A 14,338-nucleotide genomic window follows, 5' to 3' on the forward strand; every position below is an offset into this window, starting at 1 on the left:
GACACACGCACACCCACTGTTAAACACCTAAATATGTTACCGTCACAGTTTCACAGCATGACTTTCTCTTTTGTACATTTTTATTCAACTCATTTTAATTCTTTTTTTTCTTTTTTCACCTTTCTGTGCTTATAATTTGGAGAGTCAGCCTTTTTTGTCGGTGCCCCAAACTCTCAGAATGATCATAAACACATTTTTTTTTTTCTTTTACTTGTTTGCAACTGGACTTCATTGTAAATAAGACCTCAATGGTTCTTCGTGTTTAATTAAAGGTTTGAGGAGATGTGATTGTACTGTATGTATTCTGGCATTGGAAGATGACCAATTAAAAAATGAAATGAAAAAAACAGTTACATCTTCTCTGGTAAGAAAAAAAAAACACAAACAAGTATAAAAACACCCGGGATAAACAGAGGGACAAAAAGAAAGGAGGGACAGTGGACTGATTCTCTGCCACATGGGTGAGAGGGGAGAGAGAAAGAGGGGAGGGAGGAGGACGAGGGAGAAGAGAGGGGGCGGACGCACAGGAAGCACATTTGTATGCATTTCCTCTCATAACAGGAAGAGGCCAGTGGCTTCCCCTTCACAATGGCTTCGCTTCTGCTTCCCACCTCCTGCCTGCTTCCCTGGGGGAGGAGGAGGTGGAGGAAGAGGAGGAGTGGAGAGACGGGCACCAAAAACTGCTGGTTAGCAAACCAAACATGGCCATGCGGGGACACACACACGAGAGCATGCGCATACACACAAATGTCAGTCAGCCATGGAGCAGCACGATTGGTCTTGAGACAAACACTTATCCCATTGTCAGGGGCCAAGCAGGAAGACACAGGCTTACGCAAAAGGAATAAGAGGAGCCCGAGCCCCGGGCCTGAACTCTGCCTCACAGCCAAAGAAGCTGTTAAGAGGGGCATTACGACAAAAGAGGCTTTGTCCCACCTCTAATATATGCTATGCTCTTCTCTCTCCTCAAAACCCCACTTATCATCCTTTTTCAGTGTGCCTTCATTATACAGTAGGAACAGGAGGCAGCTGACTCCAAACGTTACTTAATTCAGTGTCTGAATCGCAAGTGCCCATGTTGAGTAGTTTCAAGCTAACCTGTAGAACTTATTGAGTGGTGTCTTAATTATGCCAATTTCAGTTATAGGTGTCTTAAAATACGAGCCAGTTCAGATTGTTCTCCTTGCTTATAATTACATTTCAGGACAGCACTATAATGGCTGGCCAGGCTCCTTTTCTGTATGCTCCTGTGTATGCTGAAAAACCGCAACTGGAAAAGGATATACCCACTTACTGTAAAAAAATCAGTGGATGTTACATTACTAGGCCCACGTTAGTGGCCGGAATGCCAAAAATAACTTTGTTGTCATTCATTTGAGGCAGAATAAAAGCTGTCATTTTATACTTAGAGCACGCTGTTTTCACTTTTCACCAGTTTTCACACACACCCAGGATAAAAAGAAACAGAAGCCAATTGTAAAATGATTTTCACACGGACTATATGTCCCTGTGCATCTAATTGTTTCAGTGATTTTGGCTGCAAGAAGGCCCTATTACCACTAAAGTCTTATAAGCACAGCTCAGAATTTGCTTAGACTTGTAAAAAGGGAAGATTAATCTTGAGATAAGATGTAAATGAGCGCCAGATTTTGAGAGAGTCCATCAAAGTAATTTTTTAAAAAGATTACAAGCAACAACCGTCTTTTTATAATCCGATTGTGACGATAAATTTTGAATTAGAAATTTTATAATAATTAAAATACTGCCATTTACTTAATGAGCGCTATGATAGACAAAGGAAAGAAAACAGAGGAAGCTACGTAATCCATGAAGACTTTATCGCAAGTAACAATTCCAAAGTGAGGTGAGAGAGCAAAATGAACCATGTGAAGAACACGCGAACGAGAAAGGAAACAAGAAAAAAGCCGAGAAGGCAAAAGAGAATAAAAATGCAGTAGAGAGAAAGTGAGAGCCTCGTGAGCCCTTTTCAGGTGAGGTCTCTCGGTGCTGAACATATGACAGAGGAGGAGTGCCACTCGCTGTGGTAAAAGAAGGAGATGGTAGAAGGTGGGAAACAGGGAATTAGAGGAGGGGTGCAGGGGTGAGTAGCTACCCTGTGGGCCTCATTATTTTCCTGCTGTTAATTTCGCTTGCACATTTTCTCACCCCGGTGCTGTTGATTGGAGAGAAGAATGCTTTGTCGTAGAAACAAAAAGACCCCTTATTTCAGGAGCAGCGCTGCAGTTAACACGGCGAGGGAAGCGAAGCGACATATGCAGGAAGACATAAAAACATGCTTTTTTTTTTTTTTTTTCATCTTCTTCCAGCCAAGTGTGTGTTAGTGTGACTGTTGTTTGTGGGAGTTGGGAGATCCTGTTGTTCTACTTCCTGTCACTGATGACCTGATCCATGTTTAACCTTTGGCCCCGGGTCCCTTTCCCCTTGGAAACCACATGTCCCACACAAACACGCACACACATACACACACATTTGCACAAACAAGTCATCCTAAATTAAGCCCTCTGAGTGTACTGGCTGGAGAGGTAGCACTAATTAGAGCCAATTGCAGTAAATTAGTCGATCCCCAAGACCGACTCCAGAGAGATACATGTGTTATAGATGTGTACTTGTGTTTACAAGGATGCATTTGTCTATGCGTAAACAAGACACTAAATATACCATCTAAATATGTGTCTGGGTGTATGATCTCAATGCACACACACACACACACACCTGTGCATGTATCTTGTACTGTAAGTGTGTGTGCCTATCTCCGTGTGTGTGCTAGCTGGGGCAAGAGAGTCCGCTCTCTGTGTGCAGCCCATGAGTTTATGGCACAGGGGGCCCTTTCATGTGCCCGAGGCTGGGAGAGGGTCTGAGTGGTCGGGGGGCTTGGAGCCAGGGCTCACACACTGCTGCCCACTGTCCAGAGCTCCGGGCAGCCAGTCAACGCCAGGGAGGCCTGGCCCTTCTGCCCCTGCTCTGGGGAAGTGTTTCTGGGCCTGGGGGTGGCAGCCCAAAGTGGCCGCCCAGAGAGAGCCAGGCCATGTGCCCACTATGATACCGCTGCTGCAGGGAGGGCAAGGGTGGGGAGGCAGGGTAGCCCTGTAGGTGGCAAGGTCGCGTTGACAGCCACACAGAGTGGTGCCACTCCAAAGAGGACTGCAGTATGAAGTGTGTATTCAGACATGTGGAAATATCACAATAACACTGGATCGCTATTTTTGACCGAAAGGGGAATTGCACCATGTTCTGTTATGTAAAACTTTACGAGCTGTTAGATGTTTACATTATGTCAAACAACTCACTATCGCTGCTTACTGTGTATTTTGTACAAATCATAAATCAAATATTAATCCGTTAATTGTAGACCTCAAGACCTCAGAGGAGCTTTAAGAGTTGGAAAACTTTTTAGACATTAAAGAGTGAAAGTATGTAAAGAATGTGAGGTTGAAAGCAACACTATACAAATTCCTCTGGTGTTTATTTGGCTCGGGCTCTGGGACATTCTTCAAAAAGGAAGTGAAAATATGCAAATCCAAAGCTTCCGTTTTTTTTTTTCTTTTTCTTTTAAAGAGAAAATATAAGTTTCTCTGTCTGTCTCTGTCCCTGTCTTGTGATGTCCGCCTCTGCAAAAAGCAATGATGTCACTTATCTAGGCCGTAGGTTGAATGACACCAAAGGCCATGCTCTGCGTGCATGTGGTGTTTTCCACATGACTTCATGACATCATACCGGTAGGAGTTGCAATCGGACTTAAACAAACAACCGGCTAAGTAATCTATCATTTTAGAGATCAAAACAACAAAATCCAGTGATATATTGATTTTCCTTTCCCTGAACCTTCTCTCTCTCCTCTCCTCTCTGCCCTCCTCCTCTCTCTGTAAGTAAAGCCCGGATATCTCAGGCATCGATTCCCCTCAGGTGTCCTTCCTGTCTCCCTCTTTCCCTCCTTATCCGCAGGAGCCGGAGTGCCTGGTGCAACTGGCGGGCCCCGTCTAAGGTGGGATGAGAGAGAAGGGCTGAGATAACAGTAAGGAGGAAGTGTGGGTGCTGCTGCAACACGATAGCTTCGGTCCTCATCTAAAACTCTGTGACCTCCTCCTTGCTCTCTCTCTGTCTCTTTGTCTGTCTGTCTCTCTTTCAATAACAAATACATAAATCAGACTGCAGAGTGTATAGATGTATACTGTCACAATAGCTCTCTGTTTGTTATTCCCATGTATCTTTCTCACTGGAGATGAGCACACTGTGTATCACACTGCCCTCTCACTATCCTCGTGTTACATGCAATTACACTCATTGAGATTAGTCATAACAGGGGTAACAGTCTGCTTCAATCCCCCCTTCAGTATTGGGAAAATCAATTCCTTGAACCTCTTTATGTCAGTATACTCAAGCTGCAAATGACTGTGAGAAAAGGTTGTGGACTGTCATTGAGGATGTCAGATGATAAAGACGTGGCGAAAGCAATGAAGTGCTCCTGTGTTCCGACAAGGTGTGTGTGTGTGTCTTTGTGCGTGTTTGACCTGTGATCCAGAGGCCACGTTAGCAGCGTATGGATCCAATTGGGCTGCCAGGAAGCTGACAAAGTGTCAGTGGTCAGTCGTGCCACAGGAAGTGATCAATTGTGGGCCTCGAGGGCAGTGAGAGAGCTCTGTCTCTGTCTATTTCCGGCCACAGACGGTAGTGTCTGCTTGAATCACGCCTTCCACAATTTATTATGTCTCGCTCAAGTAATGCCAGCTGTTGTTAGAGACTGTCCTGCGCGAGTTCCATTTGTCGGATTGTTATTTGACCATTACCACGCGCAGGGACTCTGATTTAAAGATGAATCTCTGTAGGAAAGCTACAGCAGTCTGACTGTTACCGATTTAGCTCATGAAAAATACTGATTCAGTGTTTGTCTCCCAGGCAGCCCTTCATCTCCGCCCTGTTGGCCCAGTGCAGTGTGTCACTTCAGACCATCCCATCTCTGTTTGGTTGTTTGTTTATGTTCTCTCCCACCCTGGCTCTCCGGTGCTACCACCCTCTGCCCGGTAATATTCCACTGCCAGTGAGCTAAACTGGGTGGCATGGTGTGAGAGGTTGGGTGTGTGAAGGGTGCTACAGTTGTGTGTAGGCCGCAGCCCTCAGAGCGGGCAGCGATATGCAGAATGGTTTTTGAGAATTACAAATGTTCTCATGCAAATCCTTTTTGGGAAAAACCCTCCTGCTGCCCTCGAGCTGGTTTGTTACATTGAGGGGAAACAAACCTGCCATTATAAGCCAATGGAACTCTTCCACCCAAAGCAATATCCCCACATACACTTCTCTGTTGCCCAGTTCACATATTGCCCAGACTCCCAGAAGACCTTCATTGTTGAGGGCTATGTGGGGTGTTTCTCCTTCCTCCCCCCACCCTCCACCCCTCCTCTTCCCCACCCTCATACTCATCCATCCTCCCATCCCCTAGGGACTTACCTGTCTGTTGCGTTCATCCATAATCCGCGTGATCTGAATCTTTTTCCTCCCCATCGTCCCCGTCTCTTTCTTTCTCTCCTCTCTCTAAAGAACTTTATGCTTTCTTCACTCTCCTCTGTCTTCTTCTTCTTCTTCTTCTTTCTCTTCAATCTTCTGCTCTTTCTTTATCTGCCTTTTTTCTGCTTTCTATTTGTTCCAATCAACTCAAAGATTCCAGCATCCGTACCTGCAAGAAAGAATGAGGGAGGGGGAGGAGAGGATGAGCATTAAATGAAATGAAATATGGCAAAATACTGAGAGAAAAAAATAATAAAAGTGGCATCATGGCAGCCACAAGGGAGGGTGAAGAAAGACAAAGAATCTGTCAACAATGTTGTGAGAACCGCTGTGTTTTTCACTGTCGATATCATGCAAATCAGTTTTGCATTTTTTTTCCCAGGCACCGACTATGAGAGGAGACAGCGCTGTCAGGATCTCGCTTCGTTCACAGAGAGTTTGACAGTGTTTTGGAAGTGCCGCTAACTTAAACGCTCTAATCACCAACACTGTAACATTACCTCCAGACTGAGAAATACATTTTGTTTCTTCCCACGAACTGCACTGTATTGACAGTGGAACTGCCAGACACAGCTTTTTCTACTCTATCTGCAGCTCATCTCCAAAATGGCAGACGTGAGTTGCAGGATAGAATACAGATGCAAAACCAAGCTCAGTCTTGCCATGTTCTGGTAAAACAAAGCCAAAAAAACAAAAGAATAAAAGGAAAAAAAAAAGTGCCAAGAGTGATCTTTGGAAAGATGGTGAAAAGATGTTTCTTAGAGACAGAGATCAAATCGATCTACATTCCAACATGAACTTCATCCAGCTGGAGATGTTGCGTGTCAATGAGTGCATCTGAGGAGCATCTGAACAAATGCACTTGTCCGTTTGCTGGTGTGTGTGTGTGTGTGCCCGTGTTTAAGGTGCGGAGGCCAGCAGCTGACGAGCTGGACCGCATGTGCGAACAAGAAAGCTGCGCTCCAAAAAGTTTGCGTGAGTGAGCGACTGTGTGTCCGTGTGTGCATGCACGTGTGTGTGCGTGCGTGAGTGTGCACATGTGTGTGCGTTCTTGTGAGTTTGGCTAAGCCAGAGCTCCAGTGCATCTCTCCAGAGTGCTAAAGTAGGCCAACCCAATCTATCTCAGGGAGGAGCAGAAGAACTGTTGTTGTGTTTTCTTTTGACAGTAGAGGTGATAACGTCCCTCGTTATGCAAATGAGCATCCCATTATTTAAGCTCAGTGCAATGCAGGGGAGCTGTCAGCGCCGTCACATAAAAAAAAAAAAAAAAAATCCTCCATCTACCCTGCCTTTTTTTCTCTACTTTCCCCTTCTTCTCTCTTCTCTCCTTTCTGAACCAGATTTCCGGCACCTGGCAGCACAAGCATCAGACATTGATGTGGAAGACGACACCGCTTCACCAAAAGACATGTCAGTCTCAGTCTCTCTCTCTATCACTCTCTCTCTCTCTTCTCTCACACACCCTTGCTCTCTTCCTCGCTCTCTCATATTCTCTCCTTTGCACACTCCCCACACACATGCATGCACATTGTAATGCACTTCCTTTTCCCTTCTTCTTTTTTTTTTTTTTATCTTCGCCTAACCTGAATCCATGTATTTATTGAGTAACATGCATGAGAAAGCACAAGAAAGCTCCAAACCCCTGAGGTGAGCGCAGCACATTGCTATGCACTTGACCTCTTTGTGCGAGAGAGTAGGACATTGATAATGAAAGCGCGTAATAGGGACATCCAGGGATACTGTGGCTCTTAGTGACAGGCCGAGGCCTGTAGCAGTAGTTCATAACTGTGGATCTTTTTATTTGCAATATGAAATAAAGGCTGAGTATTACCTGCATGATTCCTTCAAGATGTATTCTAGCAGTAGATGCTGAAGTGGGTCTTCAGAATCGATACACATAACACAGATTAAGAAAATATATTTAGCTTTTAAAGAATAGCATCACATTGGTGATGTTATGTACATTATTCTCTGCCAAAAACTTCCATGACACAAAACTGGAAAACAAAGTGAGACAATACAATCTGAACAATGATGAAATGCTTGACAAGAAACTTCCTGAGTTGATGGCTTGGGATACGCCTACTTATGGAAGAAATGAGATACAAACATAAATGCATCATTTGGCAGTTAGGACAACAGCCGGACTGCACCATCATAATAATAACAAGATCTAAAATAACTCTGTGGCAGCTCTGAAGAGGCTATCCAAAACATTTTAGCATTGCTCTGCGCAAACACACCCATCCAAAGACAGAAAAACAAAGAGCTGCCCTCTGGAAGAAAACAAAGAAGGATGTTGTCAGACAAACTAGGATTACAAGCCAACACTAAGGCGCTTGGCACAAGACAGCCAGACAAGGATATCAATCAAGCCGGCGTACCTCAATCACAGGCTGACAGCATCATCCCCTCCCAGTCTTTGTACTCAACACTACCCAGCCCGGGCATCGCTCCAAACAAGGAGGCGTTACCTCGGTGATCCCTGCCTCCTGGCCTCCACCTTCTCCTAGTTCCTCCCACAGCCCACTGAGCAGAGCTGAACCTCTCAATGTCAACAACCGCTGGGGCAACACCTTAGGCCTTACGTAACATTAACGCTAAGACTAAGCCCGTGTCCTGAACATTTAATCCCTGCTTTTGGCTCCCAGTACTCGCCAACACTCCCTGAGGTGAGGCTCTGCTGCCGCTTAGCCCCGTGTCGGTGCCTCCCCGCCTCAGCCAACCCCCCCCTTCCCCATCCCTTCTCAATATTGCCTCCTCTACCTCCTCCTACACAACGATGCGAGTTCCCATTCCTCCGTCCCCACTTCTGCCCCCCCCCCCCCCCCCCCCCCCCCCCCGCTCTCTCGCCATCACCCCCCACTTTTCCTCACACCCGCCCCCGTCCCATATGAGTGCCAAGCAGCTCCTGGATGAGAGCTGAGAACCCACCTCCTCATCGGGCTCCCTTCCCTTTGCTTCCGTCTCCTTCCCTCGTGGTGGATAGAGCATCACTTAACTTAACAGATTACCACTGAATCACTCAATCCAATTTAGCCTCGTGACGCCAAGAGCGGTGAAATGGAGGCAAACTCGGGAAACAAACGCTGCTTGGCGAACATTGTCAAGTGGCACAGGACAGTAATCCTCGGCAGGAATTTTTCGCGGGGGACCGACACTGACACCTGACCTTGAGAGGGCAGATGAGGTGAGAAAGAAACGTGAGGAAAGATGAAGACACACAGAGCGAGACAGAAGAGAGGACTAACAAGCTTGTGTACACTAAGACAATTTACTAATCCCAAAGTAAGGCATAGGGAAAGAGGGAATGAGCTACAGAGAATGACGAATACACAAAAGAGTTTCTTTATCTTCCGACTAACGTTATGCCTGCATTCACACCGGCCTGGTAACTTGGAAGGAGGCCGGAGCGGGAGACTGCTAGGGTCAGAGTGCACGCTGGCACCAAGCAGAGAGAAACACAACGGTTGCTCCTCTGCTTGTTTTATATCCTGGGTCCCAACTCTCCACGCTTTGACTTGGAGAGGTGACAATGAAAGAGAAGGAGAACGGAGAGAAGAAAACAGAGAAACAGAGAGAAGAGAGGGGAATGGAGAGAAGCATAAAGAGGGATCTTTTTGAACAGGCACCAGGCCTCTCCAGGGGGAGGGGAAGAGCTGTATCCACGACCCTCCCATCTGTTAAGCAGACGGACGGAGAGAGAGAGGGAGAGAGAGAGGTATGAAGGTTGGGGGAGGATGGGAGAGATGGAGAGGGAGCAGCGATTCAGCACATAGATCTAATGAGCATTCTCTCTCTCTCTGTGTGTCTCAGAAGTGGAGCTGAGAGGACGATGAGAACATATACACTCAGTGCACCACAAGGCTTGATTCTAGGTCGCCTCTCTCCCAAGTGTTTAGTCACTAAAAACTAATATACAGCACATGGCGCTTTTTCACATTCTAATAGACGGTCTGCAGAGTGCTTGTTAATGTGGCTTTGTTATTGAGGACAGGCGCTGAAGACGACGCCTCTGAATCAAGGGGGGTGACAGAAAGAGGAACTTTACCTTGACTCATGCTCAGGACTAATTCGTCACTTTGAAAGACAGCTTCAGAGTTTAGGCTGCAAATGAAGAGAAGGGAAGAGAAATGCTCACGAACCCTGGTTCCAAGAACAAAAGTTGCACACAATTCATGGCTGAGATTATTTCTGCATTCAGAGAATTGTGACGGAGAATGAAACTAGCACCACTGTGAATGAAACGCGTGTAGAAATCTGCTGATGCAGATGTTCTCGAATCCTAATTCTACGCTTTATGGCAAATTGGGGAAGGTGATTTATCACGACAGGATTGGCGATGTTTTTCCAAGAAACCCCACCTCGGCAGCACAGCCTCGGCTCATGGTACATCTGCAACACATTTGGTAATAGCATATGTCCTGAAGAAAAAAAAAAAAAATATATATATATATATATATATATATAACACCAGTATCCTCTATCCTCCTAGGAAATGTGGATGTGAGGATTTGAAATAACATATTACACTGCAGTAAGTAAACCTTTTAGGAGGTGTATGGTACATTAAATAAACGCTCTCTCTTTTTAAATAAACTCCCATTTCCTTGAAGAGCAGGACGAAAAAAAAGCGCTTTAATATGGGTTTTCCAAATACAATCTGAATGTCAGTACACACTCACAGTGCTCCATTTCTGCTCGCGCACTTCTGTCATGTAGAAGATTTTTTTTTTATTTCCTCGAGAAAATGTAAGTATTTTGTTCAGATGTGTAGATTTTCGGAGGTTTCTTCTTTTTTGATGCGGCTATATTTGCGGTGTCGCTTTACGCGTGGATTTATGTGCGTTTGTGCTTTATTTGGAAATTGTGGTACACAGCACTTTATCTCCTGTCAGGATGGATGGAGATATAGCAGCAGAAATGAGAGGAGGGGAAGGATCAAGCAAAGGAGCGAGTCGATGGCCAGGCAGGATGGGAAGAGAAAAAATGTGTATCAGGTCTCATTGTGCCTCTAATGTCATTACAGGCAGTGACTCCTCTATGTGGCACGCCGCACTACCCATCTGTCAGAGCGAGATAGGCAGGGTGACGAATGGCTATCACTGCTACTTCCCTCAACCCCCACCACCCTCCCCACCCCCCCACTCTAATGTCTGTATCTCTCTCGAGTGCTGAGGGAGAAGAGTGACCTAAACCTGGGCGGTAGCCCACGCGTAGGTGGGCCTCTATGGCTCTGAATCTCAGCAGATATTAGGGCTAATTTAACATGTTAGCGGCTAAAGAGATTAGCAACATGTACATCTGGGGATTAGAGTGATAGCGGTGGATCATCTTATAATGTGTTCTTTCCTTTTTTTTTTTTTTTTTTCCCACTGAGCGTTCAGGCTAAACTTGAATTTGAGAGGCTGTAGCGTGTGTGTCTGTGTGTGTGTGTGTGTGTGTGTGTGTGTGTGTGTTGGAGGATATGTCTTCACCTGTCTTACTCTATTAGCTCATGATTTAGCTGGATCATTAGTGAGACAGAGACAGTCTCACATGTATTCTATTTTCAATCTCTATGTGCTTTTGAACTGAGACACCTGTCTATTGATGAGGAGGAGAGTGAGCCAATAGCCTGCGCTTGGCACAAGTTTTATACACTCTGCCAAGCTCCCATAAGTGTGATTGACATTGTGGAACAAAGTATATTGTTATAAGTAGCTGCTCAAGTGCTACAAGATGAACTCTCAATCTCTTGCCGGTGCCAGTTCAACCAATTTCTCAACTTAAAACTTTACACTTCAACTTTAAACTTAATTGATTTCCATACTAATGAGACTCTGTCAGCACTGTTACCCCTCTTATCCTTCAATCCAACAGCTCTGCCCCAGGGTCTTGGGAGGACAGAGAGACAGGAAACACACACGCCACTCAGACATATACAGCTCAGAGGAAGGATGTGACATCAGCAGGCACAGACAATTGAAGGTGCTAAAGGTGCTTCCTTCCCTAAATCATTCTGTTCACAGAGCATGAATTGGAAATCAAAATTCAATCGCCAACAGCAGCAGTATGCTTTCTGAAGATGACTACTTACTTTGAGTTATCTAAAACATCACTTTTTTGTCCTAACTTTTTCAACATATTGTGAAAACGCTGACTGGAATAACTGGGTTGAAAAATTAAATGTACAAAACACTGTGGAAAGTATTTGTTTATTCTGCCTAAATATAAATTGTATTAACCTTTAAATAAATAAAATATATTGAACTTATATGAAGCATATATTTGGGTAAATTCTCTGATTCGAGTGGCACAATATGAGATCTTTATATCAGCAGTAAGAAAAGTAATTTCTTTTCACTGCCATTATTTCTAAACTTAATTAAATCGCTGCACTGAAATTCAAAATAATTCTCCTGAGTTGAAAACGTGCAAGAAATACAAGCACTAATTCAAGACGTGCCTTAAATTACTTATGATGTTTCAGCTTTTTATGTAAAATGCAAAATTATACAAAACTTTCAAATATTCTATGTATATGAAAACGAACTCTCAACTTTCATTTGAGCTTTACTTCCTGTCTGAATGCAGCTCTATTTCACATTATTTATTTTTTTGCATTTTTAATTTGTTTGTCATGTAAATGAAAATATGTTCTGATTGTTAGGTCAAATTTAATTTGCATTTTTAGATCCAGATTGTTTATGAGGTTTGCCAACTGTACTGTGGTGGTGTCAGGTGATAGTGAGTGGGTAGAGGTAGAGGTAGAGGAAAACGGAGCCCTGCCCTCAGTTTGGGCAGCTGCACGTCTCACTCAGCACCAGCAAACAGGGGCCTTGGGCCATCAGAGCAGCAATGGAGACAGGTAGCCATCCGTCAGAGCCAGTATGGAGACAGGTGAGAGCCATCTTTCCATAGCCCATTGCTGACTTCCCCAAGGACAAAATGACTTGACACAATGCGTCAACCCCCCCTCTTTGAATGGAGGCCAAGGGCTGTAAAGCCACAGCTGCTAGGCCAACGGCAGACGAGCAAGAGGGCACGCATGAAAGCGAGGCGAAGCCAGACAGACGGGGATAGGGAGGAAGAGGAGCTGTCGTGGTTAAAAAGGCATTCCCTGTCAATTGTCGGCAGCTTTGTGTTGTGACAGTGGCTTATAGCCATGAGTGATAAACAAATAAACTTAGAGGGCCGCAATGACAAACTTGCCACACACTTGTGCCAAGCTGGAAAAAAATGGTATCAGAGAAAAGGAGAAGAGAAGAAAAAGCAGAAGCATAGGCGAGCCACAATTTGGAGAGGCCCCGGAAAAGGCTGGAATGAATCACTATTTAGTGCGTTCAGTCTTTCCATGGCATGAGCATAAGGAGGGGCAGTGGACGCAGTCAAGTATATACTAGGGACAGAAAAGATGATAGAGAAAAGAAAAAAAAACATAATGGATGTGACACAGACCACGATGGAGACGGACCGAAGGTGGGCAGGAGAGAGGTATTGAACTTGTTTTGAATATGGAAGTGGTGCAGGTGGCGATACACACATCTTCATTTAAACACAAATAACTTTACACTTAAGTTTCATTTTATCAACACATGCCGCAGTTTCTTTCACTTCTTCCTCTCTGTCTCTCTCTCTCTTTCCTATCGTTGTTGAAGTCGCTCACAGTGCTCTGCCACAGGTCATGTTTTACAGTGAGTGCAAACCACTGTCTCAATTCACATGATGCAACGAGCACCGCAGGACCCAGGTGTAACCGACCACTGACACTGAACGGACGGGAACAGAAAAATGAGCACACACACACACATGTGCATGAATGATCACATGCTCACTAGTGTACATGTAGGTGCACAGATAACTCATTCCCTGCTTATCTAGTATGTTCATAAAACAAGCAACAAGAGAGAAAAAAAAAAAGTAATGAGCAATGAACCAACGCAGTGGAATTGTAGTATAAACCCTTCAATGAGTGTACCCCGCCCCCACAGGAACAGCCGGGAGTCATGTCACTAAGAACACAAAGCACTGACATATTCACCCAATTATGTTCCCTGCCGAGTATGACAATGTCTCAGGATGTTAGCAATGTTCTCCAGTGGGGGGGGAGAAGGGCAGAGAGTGTGTGTATGTGTGTGTCAGGGGTTTAAAGCTGAGGCTACACTGCAGTATGGGCCACGCTTACTTATGTTCAAGCACAGCAAACTTCCCAGTAGTCGCGTGCCCCGGCTCCAATGCTCCCCCCCCACCCCACCCCGCGTCGCACTGTATCAACACCCGAAATCACGGTTAAGACGAATCGCTGATGATTTCATCACATCCCCCCCCTCCACCCCTTACTCTTTCTCTTTGCCACAGCATTCTAATCACCCTAATTAAAAGCTTTGTTCATTTAGAAATCTCTGATGACAATTTGTTTCACTCTACCCTACAGCAGTGGTGGCTGTGAAGAGAGGAGAATTAAATTTGATCTTCTGACAGCAATTATTAAATGCTCCCTCCTGGCCTCAATTAAGGCCCGCAGGCTAATGCTAACATGGCTAACCCTCACGCAAACCACGAGTTGCCGGCGCACTTCCTTTTTTTCTTCACCAGCTTCATTTTGTCACCCTTTTCAGCACACTCGTATCGTATGTGTGTGTGTGTGTGTGCGTACGTGCGTGTGCTGGTGCATCCGTGTGTGTCCATCGGCTTGGTGGGTATGGAAATGCAAGCTTGCTTTTGGGCCATTACGTTTTGCATACTTGCTGATGGGAAGAGGCAAATAAAATGATTTCCTTTTTTGGTTTGTTGAAACTAAGTCAGATGGGCAGATCTATGGGGAAGTTGTGGAATT

At 45.0% G+C, this 14,338-nt stretch overlaps 1 protein-coding gene across 8 annotated transcripts in view; it reads right to left on the reverse strand.

Moving 5' to 3' along the window:
• mef2cb (myocyte enhancer factor 2cb) overlaps positions 1-14,338 on the reverse strand; it is a 71,962-nt gene that overhangs the window by 34,575 nt on the left and 23,049 nt on the right. For all 8 annotated transcript variants that reach the window (XM_084360727.1, XM_084360726.1, XM_084360725.1 and 5 more), the window contains one exon: positions 5,464-5,689. In XM_084360727.1, the coding sequence (XP_084216853.1) occupies positions 5,464-5,517 (54 nt within the window). In that variant the 5' untranslated portion in view covers positions 5,518-5,689. The remainder of the gene's footprint in view (positions 1-5,463; positions 5,690-14,338) is intronic.

This window comes from Pagrus pagrus (genome assembly GCF_965226575.1).
Source record: "Pagrus pagrus genome assembly, chromosome: 8".
Classification (NCBI taxonomy): domain Eukaryota; kingdom Metazoa; phylum Chordata; class Actinopteri; order Spariformes; family Sparidae; genus Pagrus; species Pagrus pagrus.